At 37.3% G+C, this 17,812-nt stretch overlaps 1 protein-coding gene across 2 annotated transcripts in view; it reads left to right on the top strand.

Moving 5' to 3' along the window:
- Positions 1-17,812, top strand: part of TAF4B (TATA-box binding protein associated factor 4b) — a 133,290-nt gene that overhangs the window by 22,925 nt on the left and 92,553 nt on the right. For both annotated transcript variants that reach the window (XM_066247025.1, XM_066247024.1), the window contains exons 4-7: positions 1,344-1,505; positions 1,607-1,729; positions 7,673-7,762; positions 9,354-9,962. In XM_066247025.1, the coding sequence (XP_066103122.1) occupies positions 1,344-1,505; positions 1,607-1,729; positions 7,673-7,762; positions 9,354-9,962 (984 nt within the window). The remainder of the gene's footprint in view (positions 1-1,343; positions 1,506-1,606; positions 1,730-7,672; positions 7,763-9,353; positions 9,963-17,812) is intronic.

Raw genomic sequence — 17,812 nt, 5'->3', positions numbered from 1 at the left:
CTTCCCTCCCTCCCTCCCTCCCTCCCTCTCTCCCTCCCTCCCAAAAATTGAATTTTTTGGGGTGACTTTTTCTTGCAAAACCATTCAAATGTTCAACTGAATAAAACCTCACCTGCTCACTGCATCATGTGCCCATCAGCCAAAGCAAAGGCTCTTTCCATCCCCATTTTCTCCTCCTTTACCCACCGCTACCCACTCCCACCTCCTCTCTCCCTGGCTGTGACCACACTGTCCTCCTCTAGGTCTGTTTGTTTTGTATATATGTTTTTTGACTGATCCTTTCACCTTCTTTCATCGAGTCTTCTAATCCTCCTCCTCTGACAGCTGTCCGTCTGTTCCATTTATCCATGCCTGTTTCTATTTTGTTCATCAGTTTATTTTGTTCATAGATTCCACATATAAGTGAAATCATAGGGTATTTGTCTTTCTCTGCCTGGCTTATTTCACTTAGCATAATAATCTCCAGGTCCATCCATGCTGTTGCAAAACAGAAGATTTTCTTGAAGATGAGAATAAGCTGACCTTGTTTTGCTATATGCCTATAGAACATAAGCATTAAATTGATGGTGTAGTGTTTAGTTTCCTGCGTGAATTGTAAATGCTGTTCTCTGTACACCCCTAAATTTTACTCATATTCTGTACATTTTAATGTCTGTCTTTAAGATTGTTGCTTTATCTCTCACTAATTAATACCTGACTTGTGATTTCTGTGTGAAACTTTTTTATCCTGCAGGTGGTGCTGTAATCATATCTTATTTCAATGGAAGGTGAAAGAAGCAACAGAAATTGTTTTCAGTCTGCAAATATAATACACTTTTATAATATTCATAATGCTTACCCTTATGGTCTACATAAAAGCAACTTAGTTGTATATAGATGACCAGTAAATGTCTCTGCTTTATACTTAAGAAAAAGCAGCAGACAATTACAGAACAGGAAATTCTAGATTTTCATATAAAGCTTACTATTTCAACTCCTTTTTAGAGAAGTATTAATAATATTTTTTGAGGACTTTGTACTTGGCACTGTGTTGCACAAACAATCCTAAGATAGTAGGTACCCTTGCTATTCTTGTTTCTTTTATAGACAAGAATCAGAGGGTTAGCAGGATTAAGTAATTTGTTAGAGGTCAGCACTAAGTCAGTATCAGTGAAAAGGAGACTGAAACCCAGAGCTGCTAGAGTCCAGAGCTTTTATAATGGTACATTGCCTTAAACGAATAGGACATAACAAAAGCAACCAATTTTAAGTCCATTACTAGTCTGATAAGTGTGTAATGAGGTACCCACTGTGATACGCATCATAGTAATACATATGTAAATATTTACTATTTTTTATTTCAGTCTGTGGCTGTGCCAACCAGTGTTGTAACAGTTACTCCCAAAAAGCCATTAAATACTCTAACTACCCTGAAGCCTTCAAGTTTGGGAGCATCTCACACCCCCTCAAATGAGCCCAATCTCAAAGCAGAGAACTCAGCAGCTACTCAGACTAATCTTTCTCCGGTAAGCTCTCACTTGCACCTTATATAAATACAGCTCTTTACAATTTTTTTTAACTCTTTCTATCTAACATTTATGAGTGCTTGTTTATGTTTTCTATTTAGGTGATGCTAGAAAATGTGAAGAAATGTAAGAACTTCCTTGCAATGTTAATTAAATTAGCATGTAGTGGATCACAGTCCCCAGAAATGGGGCAGAATGTGAAGAAGCTGGTGGGACAACTTTTGGTAAGTTAATACTGTGAAACCTTGCAACCTCTGTAAGAATCTACAGAACATGTTTTAAATAAGGAATGAATTTTTTTTTTTTAATTAAGAGAGAAAGAGGGACAGACAGGGACAAACAGACAGGAAGGAGAAGAAATGAGAAGCATGAACTCATAGTTGCGGCACCTTAGTTGTTCATTGATTGCTTTCTCCTGTGTGCCTTGACCGGAGGGCTACAGCTGAGCCAGTGATCCCTTGCTCAAGCTGGTGAGCCTGAGCTCAAGCTGGCGACATTGGGGTTTCGAACCTGGGTCCTCAGCATCCCAGGCCGATGATCTATCTGCTGCACCATCACCTGGTCAGGCAGGAAATGATTATTTTTAAATGACGTTTATTTTAAATTGATTTTTTAAAATACACTTTGCTTTTGCTTCTTGAAAGCTTTATAATGGTTATAAATCTTAGACGAGTAAATCTATTATAATAGATTACTTTCCATATGTCAGTCTTGTTTCCCTTAGCCTAAAAAGGGCCTTGGAGAAAAGGTTGACTATTTGATTAAATAAAAAGTTATTAGAATTATAAGTGCCAGAACAGCTATTAACAAATAATAAAATTAAGTTCTGCCTGACCAAGTGGTGGTGCAGTGGATAGAGTGTTGACTAGAATTCTCATCTCTCTTCCTTCCTGTCTGTCTATCCCCCCCTTCCCTAAAAAAATTGAAATAATAATAATTAAGTTCTGTATGTCCAAACAACAAAACTTTTGGACCTGTGGGAGTAAGTTAACTTGTTATGTCACAGTTTCCTTCTCTATAAGATGAGAAGAGTAGAGAAGTTATAGGCCTGGGCATGACTGCCCATGAGCTGCCAAGTTAGGAATTTATGATCAGATCACCATGTGAGGTTACTTTCAATGGGAACCCTGCCCCTTTTTTTGTCAGTAGTTCCCCTTTTGTTCATAAATCAATTCAAAAAAAGCATTGGAGACCAAATATTTGGTTGGATGCTGTGGTCTCGCAGCTTCAAGGAAGGCTTATTCCTAGGACGTCTCAGTATCAGTGTTGCCTTGTTGATCATTGGGAATGGGGCAATAGGATAACCGTGGATGTGAGCTGAGGTAGAATTTTTCCCGAAAAGGGAATGGCAGGTAAGTGGAAGATAGTCAGGTTTTATGGCCTTTATTGTGAATAAAACACTCTGGGTCATTTTTATCCTGTGACTATCATGATTCGATTTTTTTACCTTCTGTTTTATTTTTCTTTATTTGGCATCTAGTATAACATTTACATAAGCCATGAAAAGAATATTGACCATTATACTACATATTCAGTAGTCAGAAACATACAGATAAAATACATATTCAGTAGTCAGAAACATACAGATAAAACCAAAGAACAAGTATAACGATGATCACTAATATCATTAGCAAACAGGCAAAAACAATTAAACAAAATGGATTCTGAGCTTAATATCCATCCATAAATCCGCATGCCTTGTCAGTGCCTTGGGATAGTTGTCTGCCTTCGGTGTCTGACTTCTGGTCCTTCAGGAGTCTTCGAGTTGTCTCTGACATCCCTAAACAAGGGGATGTCTATTCAGGATCAGTAGGAGCTTGGTAAGTCCCCTTACAGTTAAGTTGGAGAGTGTCTTTTATTTGCTGTCCATTCCAATAAACAAAATGTCCAGGTGGCAGTCAATGATCTTTAAAATAAAGTCTTTCTGTCCTGGGAGCTCACTGTGAAAGGCAGCAGTTATCAACATGACATTTTCTTTATCAAACCTTGGCAATAGTGTAAGATGTCTTCTTTCAAAAATGTCAGCTCATAAGTTCCTTCATCTAAGTCCAGCTAAAATGCACTGTAATGCCTGAAGGAATGCAAAAATTAAAAAATGGGAGTCAGGGAGCAGGGAAGAACCAAGCGGCCATCTTGGGTTTGTCATAGCCCCAAACTTTCATTTACTGTACACCCATTGCTTACCCATACAATATTCCTTTGCAGTTTTCAGTGCACTTACTTTACAGTGCTTCCCATGAAACTTCAGTTTGTTTGAGGTGATCAAGGGGTCCTTCTGAAAAACCACAAAATTATTCCTACATAGTGATGAGCTCTTTTTTTTTTTTTTTTGACAGAGACAGAGTCGAAGAGAGGGACAGATAGGGACAGACAGGAAGGGAGAGAGATGAGAAGCATCAATTCTTCGTTGCAGCACCTTAGTTGTTCATTGCTTGCTTTCTCATATATGCCTTGATGGGGGTTGGGGGGCTACAGCAGAGCAAGTGACCCCTTGCTCAAGCCAGAGACCTTGGGCTCAAGCTAGCAACCATGGAGTCACATCTGTGATCCATGCTCAAACTGGTGAACCCGTGCTCAAGCCAGGTGCACCCGCACTCAAGCCAGAACTTGGGTCCTCTGTGTTGCAGTCTGATGCTCTTATTTATTGTGCCACTGCCTGGTCAGGCCATATAATGAGCTTTTTAACCCTTAAACCCTCAATTTCTAGTGAAAACCAGGAAGTAATTAACATCTTCTTTTAATGAGAGAGGGGGCTGGGACAGATAGGAAGAGAGAGAGATGAGATGCATCAATTCATAGTTGCTGCATGTTAGTTGTTCATTGATTGCTTTCTCATATGTGCCTTGATGGGGGGGGTGCTACAGCCAAGCCAAGCCCCTTGTTCAAACCAGCAACCTTTGGGCTCAAGCCAGCGACCATGGGGTAATGTTTATGATCCGACACTCAAGCTGGTGACCTTGGGGTTTTGAACCTGGGCCTTCAGTATCCCAGGCCTACGTGCTATTCACTGCACCACCACCTGGTTAGGCAATTAATTTTTAGCTTGGACTTTTATGAACTACAGAAACATTTTTCATAGATTTAAAAAGTCAGTTATTAATGGGTTAATTTTTGTAAAATTTAAGCAAAATAAAGACATATCTTTTTTATTTAAACTAACAAAGTTAAACCAGCTTTTATTTACTATGGATTAATCTTACACTGCTCACAAAAATTAGAGGATCAGGGACCGTGCAGGTACTTCATTCAGCCTTTGGTACAGTGCATTTTCACCAATGAAATAAAAGTTGGTTTTGCATCGCATTTGCATAATTGAACAACTTTCTCTGAACTTGTCATTTGCTTTTCTGATGTTCTTGTTTAATAAAAAAAAATCAAATGCTTCTTTTTTTTATCATTTCTTATTCATTTTGAAATATCCCCTAATTTTTGTGAGCAGTATAGAGTCATGAATTTGAAAAGCATTCGAGTTAGTTCTGCATTTCTGAGAATTTTAGAATACCCAATACTTACAAGCCCTTGCCTTTAACAATATCATCTGGAGGTAGACAATTATCTCACATTTACAACATACATATATGGATGTATGTGGAGCCAAATTTTGTTTTCCAGGTATTTATAATTTATATCTGTCTTTGACAAGTCAAGTTCCAAATGACCCTCCTTAAAATAGGGAAAGCCAAGCCCTGGCCGGTTGGCTCAGCGGTAGAGCATCGGCCTGGCGCGCAGGGGACCCAGGCTCGATTCTCAGCCAGGGCACATAGGAGAAGCGCCCATTTGCTTTTCCACCCCCCCCCTCCTTCCTCTCTGTCTCTCTCTTTCCCTCCCGCAGCCAAGGCTCCATTGGAGCAAAGATGGCCCGGGCGCTGGGGATGGCTCCTTGGCCTCTGCCCCAGGCGCTAAAGTGGCTCTGGTCCTGGCAGAGCGACGCCCCGGAGGGGCAGAGCATTGCCCCCTGGTGGGTAGAGCGTCGCGCCCCTAGTGGGCGTGCCGGGTGGATGGATCCTGGTCGGGCGCATGCGGGAGTCTGTCTGACTGTCTCTCCCTATTTCCAGTTCCAGAAAAATACAAAAAAAAAAAAAAAAAAAGGAAAGCCATTAATACCTCAAAGAATTGGATTGACACTTAAATGACATCATTGGTTGATCTATTTATCTAAATCCTCTTTTGAAGCTTTGAGAGACCAACTAAATATCTTTTCCATTCATTCTGCCTAATACATAGCCAGCTTTTTCTAATTGTGTGCACAAAAGGTTAATTTCGGAGTATCAGAGGGTCTTCCTCTTGACCATCTTAGTATTAATGGTAGGCTGTCAACTGTTGTGGGGCTTATGGGGCTTGTCTGCCTCCGAGGCAGAAATTGCCATGTTAATTTTGACATATAAATGAAAATGATAGTTTCCAAAACTAAAAATTTGAGAACAGTGGCTTTGTTTTATATTTTTGCAAATCTCTTCAATATCTGATTTAACAGAAGGTTGCTAGGTTCTAATATCTGCTTCTATATTTAATCTGTTTTGAATGTGTTATTTTGGTCAAAGTATTTTGGAGAATTCCACCTTATGTGAAGAGGTGGTTGGAAAAGTGATTATTTTAAGAGCCTTTCCCCCAGATCATTGTGGATACTATTTAGATCCACTGGCTTATCTTGCACTCTGAAGGGATCTTTTACCCAAGTGTGATTATGATAACAATGCATTTTGGTTATTTAGAAAATATTGGTTCATTGAGTTGTTCACAAATCTTCCAAATGTTGATGGATTTGTTATTTAAGATATCCAAAAAAAATGATACTACACAACAATCTCATAAGGAAATTCTTTCCATACGAGGAAGCTATCCAACTTATGATTGTGGTTACAAATTCTCCAAAATTTAAAATTTGGCTTGAGACCTTTATTTTTTATCATTAGCATCAAATACTGTCAGTTTTTTTCTTTGCAATGACAGGCTTGGCTTGTTTGTTTCATTGTTTGTTTTTGAGAAAATACCTAGCAATCAAATACCCAAGTCTTCTGAATAACCACAGTTGGTTTGACATTTTTTTTCCCCAGTAAATGAAGAAAGTCAATTAGTTGAGTTAGCAACTCAGTCACAAAGTGCTTTTCCTTAACCATCTTAATTTAATTTGGTTTATATCAGAAATTGCTCTATGGGTAGTTTCCATTTTCTTATACACATTATAAAAAGATGTCTACTGAAAGGTTGAGATGTAGTAAAATTAATTTTTACTGCTTCATTGAGTATATTTTGAAGGGAAACTGGCTCTTTTTAATTTTTACAAGTGCCTAGTGATATAGAATATGATGACACCTGTTTTAATTTGTTGGCATTGCCTTTCTTGCCAGCAGTTTTACCTACTGTTGCTTTTGTGCCATCAGTGCAAATGTCAGCACAGTGCAAAGGACCAAACAAATCCTTTTAGTATCAAAATGAAAATAATTTAGACCTCATAGACCCCTGAAATGCTTAGAATATACAGGTTAAGGAAGCATTCCTAAGTTTTTTTGGACAATAGTATATCTGTTATTATTGCCTTAGAATAGCATTCTAAAAATACAAACTTATACTGATTAAGGTTATTTCAAAATTGAAAAGCAAAACAAAAAACATGACCCCCAAACCAAGTAACTTGCTATCCTCTGCCCTAAGAAATTTAGGACTCCTATGTCTTCACTACTCCTACTACTTTTTTTTTTTTTTTTTAAGATTTTATTTCTTGATTTTACAGAGAGAGGTGGAGGGGAAGATAAGAAGTAGTTACTTCACTCTAGCTGGTCATTAGTTGCTTGTCATACATGCCTTGACCCGGCAAGCCCAGGTTTTCAAACCTGCGACCTCCGTGTTCCACGTTGGCACTCTGTCCACTGTGCAGCCACATGCCAGGCATTCATTTCTTAATTGTTCTTAACAGACTGTATTTCAGTAGCTTTATTGAGGCTGCCAGCTATACTTTTATTTTGCTTACTGGCATCATTCCTGTATGAACAAACATCTCTATTGTTTGTGCTTATTCATTTCATAAATGACATGGAAAAAACGTTTCCATTTAATGATGGACTGTATTACTGTTCAAAGCTTATTATGTCTACAATTATGAATTACATACTGTTCCTGTTTTAAAATATTTGTAGACCTAAAAGTGATCTTCTTTCTCCCATCCTCAGGATGCAAAAATTGAAGCAGAAGAATTTACTAGGCAGCTGTATATTGAACTCAAGTCTTCACCTCAGCCTCACCTAGTTCCTTTTCTTAAGGTAGAGTTATGTATTTATTACTTTGAAGCAATTCTTTGTAACAGATTACTTTAAAATAATTTAAAACCTGAATATTTCAGCATGATAACAACCTAAAAGGTGAAGATAACTAACAATGTAGGAGATTACAACCTCTCTGTTGAGAAATGGGTACCTTATCCATTAGTATAAGTGGATGTTTTTTTAATGCTTGTATATGCAACATTCTTAACATTTTTAAAAATAGGGCCTTTTCCTAATGACTTATATTCTTTTAGAAATAAACCACATAATACCAAATTTAGTGGACAGTCTATTTTTTTTCTTTTGGACAGTCTATTTTTTAAATACTATATATTTTGTTAGTAGGTATATTCTTCTCTAAGATCTATTGAATTAAATAGAATTTTGATGGAGGACAATAACTTTAATAATAAGAGCTTGTTTTGGCAGACTAAAAATATGTATTTTTGGATAATCACAAGCCGAAAAGGAATGAATTGAAATTTATAAAGTCATTAAGACCTGGGATTATAGATTTTGAAATAATGGAATTAAGCATTGCCTTTAGAAAAATTTGACTGAATTGTCTAAGGAACGTGCTAGAGGCTTCATAGTGGAAGACTTCTTTTGGTTGCCTTATGAGAAAAGAGTAGGAAGAGAGAGCACCACATTTTCAGAAGGATATTAAAATAATAGAAACTGTCCCTAGGAGGATGCTAATCGTGTGCTAGAAATGTGGCTAAAGAAACTGAGAATGTTTTAGGCAGAGGAGACTTGGTCTAGGAAAGGGAAGGTTGAAGGGTCAGGATAATACTTAACATGAAATGACGAGTGTGCCTTGTTTTCAGATGACCCTCTTGATCGAGAAGTGAGATGCAGTCTTCCTTGGGTCCCTTTCAGTGCAAAGATAAACACCAACTTAAAATACAGTTAGAAAATATTGTAGTCCAATTAAGAAAATTAACCTTGTTTGTATTATCTTTTATTTTGATATGAAGACTTTCTACCAAAAGTTTGAAAGTTATTTAACAAAGAAATTTTTTTAGTCTGCTTTTGTTTAAACAAACTTATAGATACTAAAGTTATTAGTGATCTGTTACGGAGTTGAGATGAGTACAAACATAAAAATTTATATTAATTTTCAGATGTACAAAATAAATTTAATACTGAGATGCAGTAATTTTGTTTTGAAAAATAAAGCACTTTTGGGTTTTAAATTGATTGAATCTTAGAAATTGACAGGATATAAATAAGTGATATAAGATATCCTCAACTGAAACACTTAATATACTTTTAAAATTCTTTTTTTATTTTTAAAATTGATTCTAGAAAGAAAAAGGGAGAGAGAGAGCGCAAGAATAACATTGATTTGTTTTTCCATTCTGTGCATTCATTGGCTGATTCTTGTATGTGCCCTGACTGGGGATTGCACCCACAAACTTGGCATAGTAGGACAACGCTTTAACCAGCTGAGCTACTCGATCAGGGCCAATGTACTTTTGAATCATTTTACAATATTTTATATTATAAAGATATGAAATACAAAGTATTTTTATTTTACTAGTAAGCTAATTTATTTAGAGATTTCTTTTTCCTTCCCTGTTTTTAGAAAAGTGTGAGTGCCTTACGACAAGTCATGCCTAACTCCCAGAGCTTCATTCAGCAGTGTGTTCAGCAGACTTCTGGTGAGGTAGTCATCGCTACCTGTACCACACCAGTGACAACCTCTGTGGTGACAACAGCAGTTTCCTCAGTCCAGTCTGAAATGCCCATCATTGTTTCTGCAGCAACAACACCCAGAACTGTGTCAGTACCTTTGAATTCCCTTGCTAGTCCAGGGGTAGCAAACACTGGAGTTGTGACACTTCATTCAGTGGGTCCAGCTGCTGTAGCAGGAGGAACAACAGCTGGAACTGTTTTGCTTCAGACTCCAAAATCGCTTGTGACATCCATACAAAATACAGTTACAGCTGTCTCACTTCAACCTGAGAAACCAGTTGTCTCTGGGGCAGGAGTGACACTGGCTCTCCCATCAGTAACTTTTGGAAAAACTACGTCAGCTATTTGTCTTTCATCTTCGACACCCATTGTTACTTCTCCTGGGACCACATCTGACAAACCTGTCATTGGCACTCCAGTCCAGATCAAAATTGCACAGCCGGGACCCATCCTTTCGCAACCAACTGATATTCCACAGTCAGTTAAAGTGAAACAACTAGTGAGTAGCATTTCATTCCTTCTTCAATTTCTTATTTTGAAAATTTCAAACATTCAGAAAACTAGCAAGACTGGTAAAATGAGTCCCTGTGGGACCCTTGACCAAGTTTGACTAGTTGTTAACATTTTACCACATTTGCTTTGTTCTCCCTCTCCAGTCACATACTACAAAACACACGTGTAATTTTCTCCTAAGCCATTTGAGAGTCACTTGCAGAAATTGTGACATTGCGCACCTACATACTATATATTCCTTAAGGGAAAGTATTTTTTTCTTTTTTGTTTTTAACATAATTGCAACATATGCGGGAAGTTAATACTGGTACAATATGTATTTCTAAAGTGGTCCCAGCAATATCTATTGTAGCTACCCCCCCCCCCCCTGATGTTGTTTCTAATAAAGGATTGCATGCTACATTTACCTGTCATTTCTCTTTAGGCATTTTTAATTTAGATTAGTTCCCCAGCCTTTTTGGTCGTTTATTACTGTATTTCCTCATGTATAAGACGCACTTTTGGGGAAAATTTGGGGTCTAAAAACTGGATGTGTCTTATACAGTGGTTGTAGATTTTTTTAAATTTGCATTTCCTGCTTTTTTGCGCTTGTTTTTGTGCTTATTGTTGAAGACAGTGATTCATCATCAGACACAGACGAGGACAAGAGAATGGATGGGAGTTTTGACATTGATGAGTTGTATGAATTTTATGATGAATAAAACTTGAGTTCAGTAACTTTATATACATTTTTTTAATGTATTTTTTAAATACATTTTTTTCCCCAAATTTCGGGCCCCAAAATTAATGTGTGTCTTATACATGGGGAAATATACAGTATGTAATATTTTAAGTGCCTGGGTTAGTTTTTTTTTTTCCTGAAGCTGGAAACGGGGAGAGACAGTCAGACACTCCCGCATGCGCCCGGCACGCCCACCAGGGGCTACGCTCTGCCCACCAGGGGGTGATGCTCTGCCCCTCCAGGGTGTCGCTCTGCCGTGACCAGAGCCACTCTAGTGCCTGGGGCAGAGGCCAAGGAGCCATCCCCAGCGCCCGGGCAATCTTTGCTCCAATGGAGCCTTGGCTGCGGGAGGGGAAGAGAGAGACAGAGAGGAAGGGGGGGGGGGTGGAGAAGCAAATGGGCGCTTCTCCTATGTGCCCTGGCCGGGAATCGAACCCAGGTCCCCCGCACGCCAGGCTGACGCTCTACCGCTGAGCCAACCGGCCAGGGCCTGGGTTAGTTGTTTTGCAGAATATCCTTTATTCTGTTTTCTCTGGTTGTTTCCTCAAGATTAAATGCAGATGAGATATTTTAGCAGGGTTATTACATAGGTGATGTTCTGGTAACATTTCTTTATAAATATGCTGAGGGGAGAGGGATGTGGTGAAGGGAATAGATAACTAAGAATTTGTGTTTTTTCCTAAGTTTGGTAGATTGGGAGGTTCTTTTTTTTTTTTTTTTTTTTTTACAGAGACAGAGAGAGAGTCAGAGAGAGGGATAGACAGGACAGACAGACTGTAACGGAGAGATGAGAAGCATCAATCATTAGTTTTTCATTGCGACACCTTAGTTGTTCACTGATTGCTTTCTCATATGTGCCTTGATCGTGGGCCTTCAGCAGACCGAGTAAACCCCTTGCTCGAGCCAGCGACCTTGGGTCCAAGCTGGTGAGTTTTTGCTCAAGCTAGATGAGCCCGCGCTCAAGCTGGCGACCTCGTGGTCTCGAACCTGGGTCTTTGGCATTCCAGTCCAACACTCTATCCACTTTGCCAACGCCTGGTCGGGTGGGAGGTTCTTGGGTGAAAGAAATCTTAAGCTGTTTACCAATGTGTGTTTACAACATTCTACTTTATTCCAGACAAGTTGTATCAGAAGACCATGAAAGACTTGTTAAGCTGTGTGAGGTAGTACAAGATGAATTAATTAAAAATTATGTTTTTTAAAGTAAAGTTCTCCCCTGCCTTATAGAATAATAAAGGTAGCTGTTTTTTTTTATTTTGGTGATAGCCCTTTTTCTCTTTTGTAAACCTTCATGGTAAAGGCTGTGTTTTGAATTCTTTGTTGTAGTTTATTCTGCTTCTTGGAATACTAAAGTCTAAGTAGACTTCTCAGCCTTGTTTGTGGGATCAGGAGAAGAGGTTAGCATCTGTGGATGATTGTCTTTGAGGCAGAGGAAACTGAAAGGGGAAAGATCAGTCAGACAGCCATCAGATTCTTGGTTAGGTAGGAAGTAATAGTCATTTCCTGGTTGCTAATCTTTTTTAATCCCTTCCTGTCTGGGTCTGATTTTTAAATAGAGAAATATACCTGCTTTACAGAGTTAGTTCCTCTTGAGTGTCTGAATTTAATCTCAGAGATGAAATTTTTTTAGAAGTGCTGATTCTTAAACATTGGTCAGGTTTGGGAACCACTGGAACCAGAGTAATTGCCCAAAGGAAAGGCCTCTTTTTTTGTAGCATAGCACAGAATTGAAATCCTCTTTCTGGGTCACAGCTGATTCTTGTATCAGTGTTCCTCTTTATTGAACATCTATAGCATGTTGGTCCCTGGATTTAAATTTAATGCTTTATAGCTACACACAGTTTTAAAAGCATGTCGTGTACACACTATGGATTTTAAAATAATTTTGTGATGCCAAAAAGGCAGGGAGAAAATGAAGAGAGTGATGGATCTCAGGCTAGAACCTAATGTTCTTCCCATTGGGTTATGGTGCTCGTGACAAGAACTTCTAGGTTTCCGGTGTCCCGAAACAGAAAACTGCCCAGTGATAATATCTTGGCAGCATTTACATCTTGTAGATTTGACTTGTTATGCATTAGAAATAATTTCGATCAAGAAAAAAAAATTAATGAAATCCAATGGTAAATTTTAGGTTTTTTTTAACTTCTTTTATTCTTAAATGAACGTGAAATTTAATTTTAATTGTAAATTCTGTGGTTTTGGTTGGCCTTTATTGCAATTTTAGTCAACAGATTTGATGGCAGTATTCATACCTTCCAATTTAAAATGGCAAAAACCAGAGCAGCTAGACACTGAGTGTGCTTTGTAATCTGTTTTACAACAGATGTTTACCTGTGACACAAAACAATATAAGCTGTTCTGTATGGTAATGTCACAGAGAGAATTGAACTAGGACATTCTTTCAAATCAGTTAATTCAGAAAATGAATATCACTCAAGTTTGAATTTGTATTCCTTGAGGAATTTAAGAATATCATCAGTGAGTCCATTATAAAACATAGTCCAGTCTAATCCTGGGTCTAAGTAAGGAGGAAAATACTCAGGTTGCTAAAGAATATAAGAAAGTATTTAATGCAACTTAGAAGAATATTGCAAAAAATGATTTAAAATATGGGAATTGCCACGCTGGATAAAATCTGTGGTTCATGAAATTCAGGATGCAGTCTTCAAAAACGGTGTGCAGCTTGACTAGGCAGTGGTGCAGTGGAGAGAGCATTGGACTGGGATGCAGAGGACCCACGTTTGAAACTCTGAGATCGCTGGCTTGATCAAGGGTCACTTGGTCCGCTGTAGCCCCCCAGGCAAGGCACATATGAGAAAACAATCAATGAACAACTAAGGTGCCACAGCGAAGAATTGATGCTTCTCATCTCTCTCCCTGCCTCTCTGTCCCTATCTGCCCCTCTTTCTGACACTCTCTTTGTATCTGTTTAAAAAAAAAAAAAAGAGCGTGAAGAATACAAGTATGGTGCCTGACCTATGGTGTTGCAGTGGATAAAGTGTCAACCTGGAGTGATGAGGTCACTCTTCAAAACCCTGGGCTTTCCCAGTCAAGGCACATATGTGAAGCAACTGCTATGAGTTGATGCTCCCTCCCCCCCTCCCCCACCTTTCTCTCTCTTTAAAGTCAATAAATAAAATCTTAAAAAAAATAGTACAAGTATGACTATCTTGTTCAAGGTATATAATTTGTGTAATTTCCTTTAATAATTGATAATGAATTTTAAAATTCCCTTATCCACTTTGTACTAGTTTTCCTGGGGACTTGTATAGGTTACCTGCCTTCTGGGTAATACCTTTTAAATATCACAGTTTCAAGTTTTAAAAATCTCCACAATCTATTATGGCAGGGTTTAGGTTTTATACAATTATTTTATGAAATTATGCTTTTTTATTCCAGATTAAAGAGACCCTAATTTTTTTTTTTTTTCATTTTTCCGAAGCTGGAAACAGGGAGGCAGTCAGACAGACTCCCGCATGCGCCCGACCGGGATCCACCCGGCATGCCCCCCAGGGGGAGATGTTCTGCCCCTCTGGGGCATCGCTCTGTTGCATCCAGAGCCATTCTAGCACCTGAGGCAGAGGCCATGGAGCCATCCCCAGTGCCCGGGCCAACTTTGCTCCAATGGAGCCTCAGCTGCGGGAGGGGAAGAGACAGACAGAGAGGAAGGAGAGGGGGAGGGGTGGAGAAGCAGATGGGCGCTTCTCCTGTGTGCCCTGGCCGGGAATCAAACCTGGGACTCCTGCATGCCAGGCCGACGCTCTACCACTGAGCCAACCGGCCAGGGCCAAGAGACCTTAATTTTTTAAAATTTAGATTTATCATTACTTGTTATCTTATTAATTATTGTATGTTACCTTCTGGGGATCTTCTGAAGCTTTCATCAAATAAATGAACTAGATGCTCAGTTTCTTCAGGGGTAAAATTTTCATTTTATACCAATAGTCAGCTTTGTATATTTTGGTCTACGGATACTAGAACTGTTGAAATATGAAGTTAATGAGTAGTTCTTAGGATTTCACCTAAGAATCTAGTTCTCATAAATGGTTAATCTTATTATTTATCAAGTCTGGTATAGTTGTTATTACATGATGTTATACACTAACTAAATGTTAAGCTTAACAGTTTAACTAAATGTTGAGCTTTAAAGGTTTTTTAAAAGTTAATGAAAGAGTAGAGGAATTGGAGTCTAGTCTACTTGTGGTGGATAGATAATAAGTAGGAGAATTCAGGAGTTTCAGTACTTAAGTTTTTTTAGGATAGTTGTGAAAAAACTTTTACTAATGATTGAGCAAAAGCAAAATTAATTTAAATGAAAGACTACCATTTTAATTACATTTAAACTTAATTAGCAAAAGCTAATTTAATATAGAAAACCTAAGTTTTAATTTGATCATTTTTTAATATTCAATTTTGATAAATTTTAATAACCAGTGTTACCAAATGAAATTAAACAATAATCCTTTCAAATCTAGAACATGTGTGAATAAAATTCATGAATGAGAAAATTAAAGTTCCTGACCTCTGTTTTTGAATTAAAGGCTAATTTTAGAGAATGAATTGAATACTATTATTCTATAATTTTATATCTATATATCACTTGAATAATTTATACTTGAAGTTAGGGCAGAAAGTTTTAATATTGTCATAGGTATTTTTCTTATTTCAAGTACATACATATTTCCTTAAGTGGTGCTATTATTTGCATTTCTTTCATTAATAGAATTGCAAGCATTTGATAAATAAGTGGCCACGTATGTTTAACAATCATTCTCCAAATATTACTGTTCTGTGGATATATGAGAAAAATAAATTATTAGTATACTACTAAAGTGGCATTTTTCATTATATAAGTAAGACTGATCCAAAATACTAGAAAAATTTTTGCTGTTGAATCATATTTTTTGCTAGTATCTACCTAATTATTTTGATGTAATGGAGAACCATTAAAGAATTTTCAGCAAATAAATTTTTATATAAAATACCCTGTGAGACTTAATTCTGTTGATTATTTCTGACTTCAGTTCTCACTGAATAAAGAGAAATATTTTCAAGGTATAAATTTTAGCTCTGAATATACTGGTGGCCAATATTTTCATTAGAGTAGTTGAAATAAAAATTGACTAGGGAGAAAAGAAGGACTATTGGTTGTTTTATTGGCTCAAGTAATTCAGTTTCATAGTGAACTGACCTACTAGGATCCAAACTTAAGTAAGTGGTTTGTCTTTTTTCTTTTTGTTTCTGCATTCTGTTAAGAGTGAGAGGAGAGGTTAAATTCAGTTGTTGATTATAATGACTAAAATAGCACTAATGAAAGGTTTGATGAAGAAAGTTTGAAACCAAGTAAGGCCTATCCTTTATTTATCATATGTAATTAGGAGTTGCATAGAAAATTCATGAGCCATCATTTAATTATAGTTTATATAATAAAAATCTTAATATGTAGATTGATTAATGCCAGTGCTTTTAAATTTATTTGAGAAATATATATGTATTTATATGTTGGCTTGGTGAGGGTACATTAGAATTTATGGAAAATAAACTATTTAGAAATAACATTTATGTACATTCTATATATTACATCTTATTTTTGCATTATTGAAGAAAGTTTTATTATGAAAAGTTTGAAACATAACAATATTGAAGTTTATAGTAAATATCTATAAACCAACCATCTAGATTTTACTATTTACAGTTGGTATACTTGATTTATCATGTATTTATCTAGTCATCAGTCATCTTAATATTTAGATATGTTTCAAAGACTTCCTAAATAATTCATTGTGTACATTATTAACTATAGTTTAATATTATTTACTCTTTTTTATTCTTTTTAGCTATTTACATACACTGACATGCACAAATATTAAATGAACCGTTGGATAAGTTTTGAGTTGGTGCATATTTCTGTTTAACTCAAAATCCTATCAATAGCCTGACCAGGCGGTGGCGCAGTGGATAGAGTGTCGGACTGGGATGCGGAAGACCCAGGTTTGAGACCCCTAGGTCACCAGCTTGAGCGCGGGCTTATCTGATGTGAGCAAAAAGCTCACCAGCTTGGACCCAAGGTTGCTGACTTGAGCAAGGGGTTACTCAGTCTGCTGAAGGCCCAAGGTCAAGGCACAAATGAAAAAGCAATCAAGGAACAACTAAGGTGTCCCAACAAAAAACTGATGATTGATGCTTCTTATCTCTCTCCGTTCCTGTCTGTCTGTCCCTATCTGTCCCTCTCTCTAACTCTCTCTCTGTCTCTGTAAAAACAAACAAACAAAAAATCCCTATCAATATATAGAACGTTACTATCACTTTGAAGTTACCTGTGGCCCTTCCCAGTTGGTCCCCACCCCCAACTCTCAAGAAACAACAACAGTTCTGATAATTTCCTCCCACAGATTAGTTTTGCTTGTTCTAGAACTTCATATAAATCATATCATACAATAAGCATATTTAAATTTTTTAAACAAATTTGTAGGTTCTTGATTTTAAGTGGCATATACTGATTGCTATAAAAGCTGGTAGTATAATTATAACTCATTTGAGTAAAATTTAAAAAGTGTTTAGAAGGCCCTTTTAATTAGAGAAACACATATCCTGAGGTTTACCAAGGTTGAGTCTTAATCTAGATTGGGGCATGGCAAATTTATTTCAACTCTCATTGTCAGATTGTGTTCAGAGATATCCTGAGGCTAGTGTGAGTGCAGAGAATTACTGGCATTTAGTGGAGTAAGCCGTTGTCCCAGAAATAAGGAATAGTGGCACAGGACCCACACATTTTCTGTTTCTGAGAAATAATAGGCAACTAACAGGTAATTTTTTACTTTTATGCTACAGTTTTTGTTTAGTTAGGGCCCTCTATTCTCTAGAACTCAACCTGAGTGAGTGCATTCCAAATCACATATTGAATATTAAGTAGAATTTGAGAAAATACTATCCTTGGTTCTTGTAACTTGGTGTGCATTTACTGCTGGAGTTATTTAGAGATAAATATTCCATTAATGTGGATTATGAACAAGGAAGTAGGTGGAGGTTGAAATACAGAGAAAGCAAAGTGTTAAGTGAAGCGTTTTCTCATCTACTTGTTTAATCCATACTGTACTTGTTTTGCTTTGCTTCCT

The sequence above is a fragment of the Saccopteryx bilineata genome, chromosome 11 (assembly GCF_036850765.1).
Source record: "Saccopteryx bilineata isolate mSacBil1 chromosome 11, mSacBil1_pri_phased_curated, whole genome shotgun sequence".
Lineage (NCBI taxonomy): Eukaryota > Metazoa > Chordata > Mammalia > Chiroptera > Emballonuridae > Saccopteryx > Saccopteryx bilineata.
Note: the sequence above shows the minus strand (reverse complement) of the source record. Positions and strands in the feature narration are given on the sequence as shown.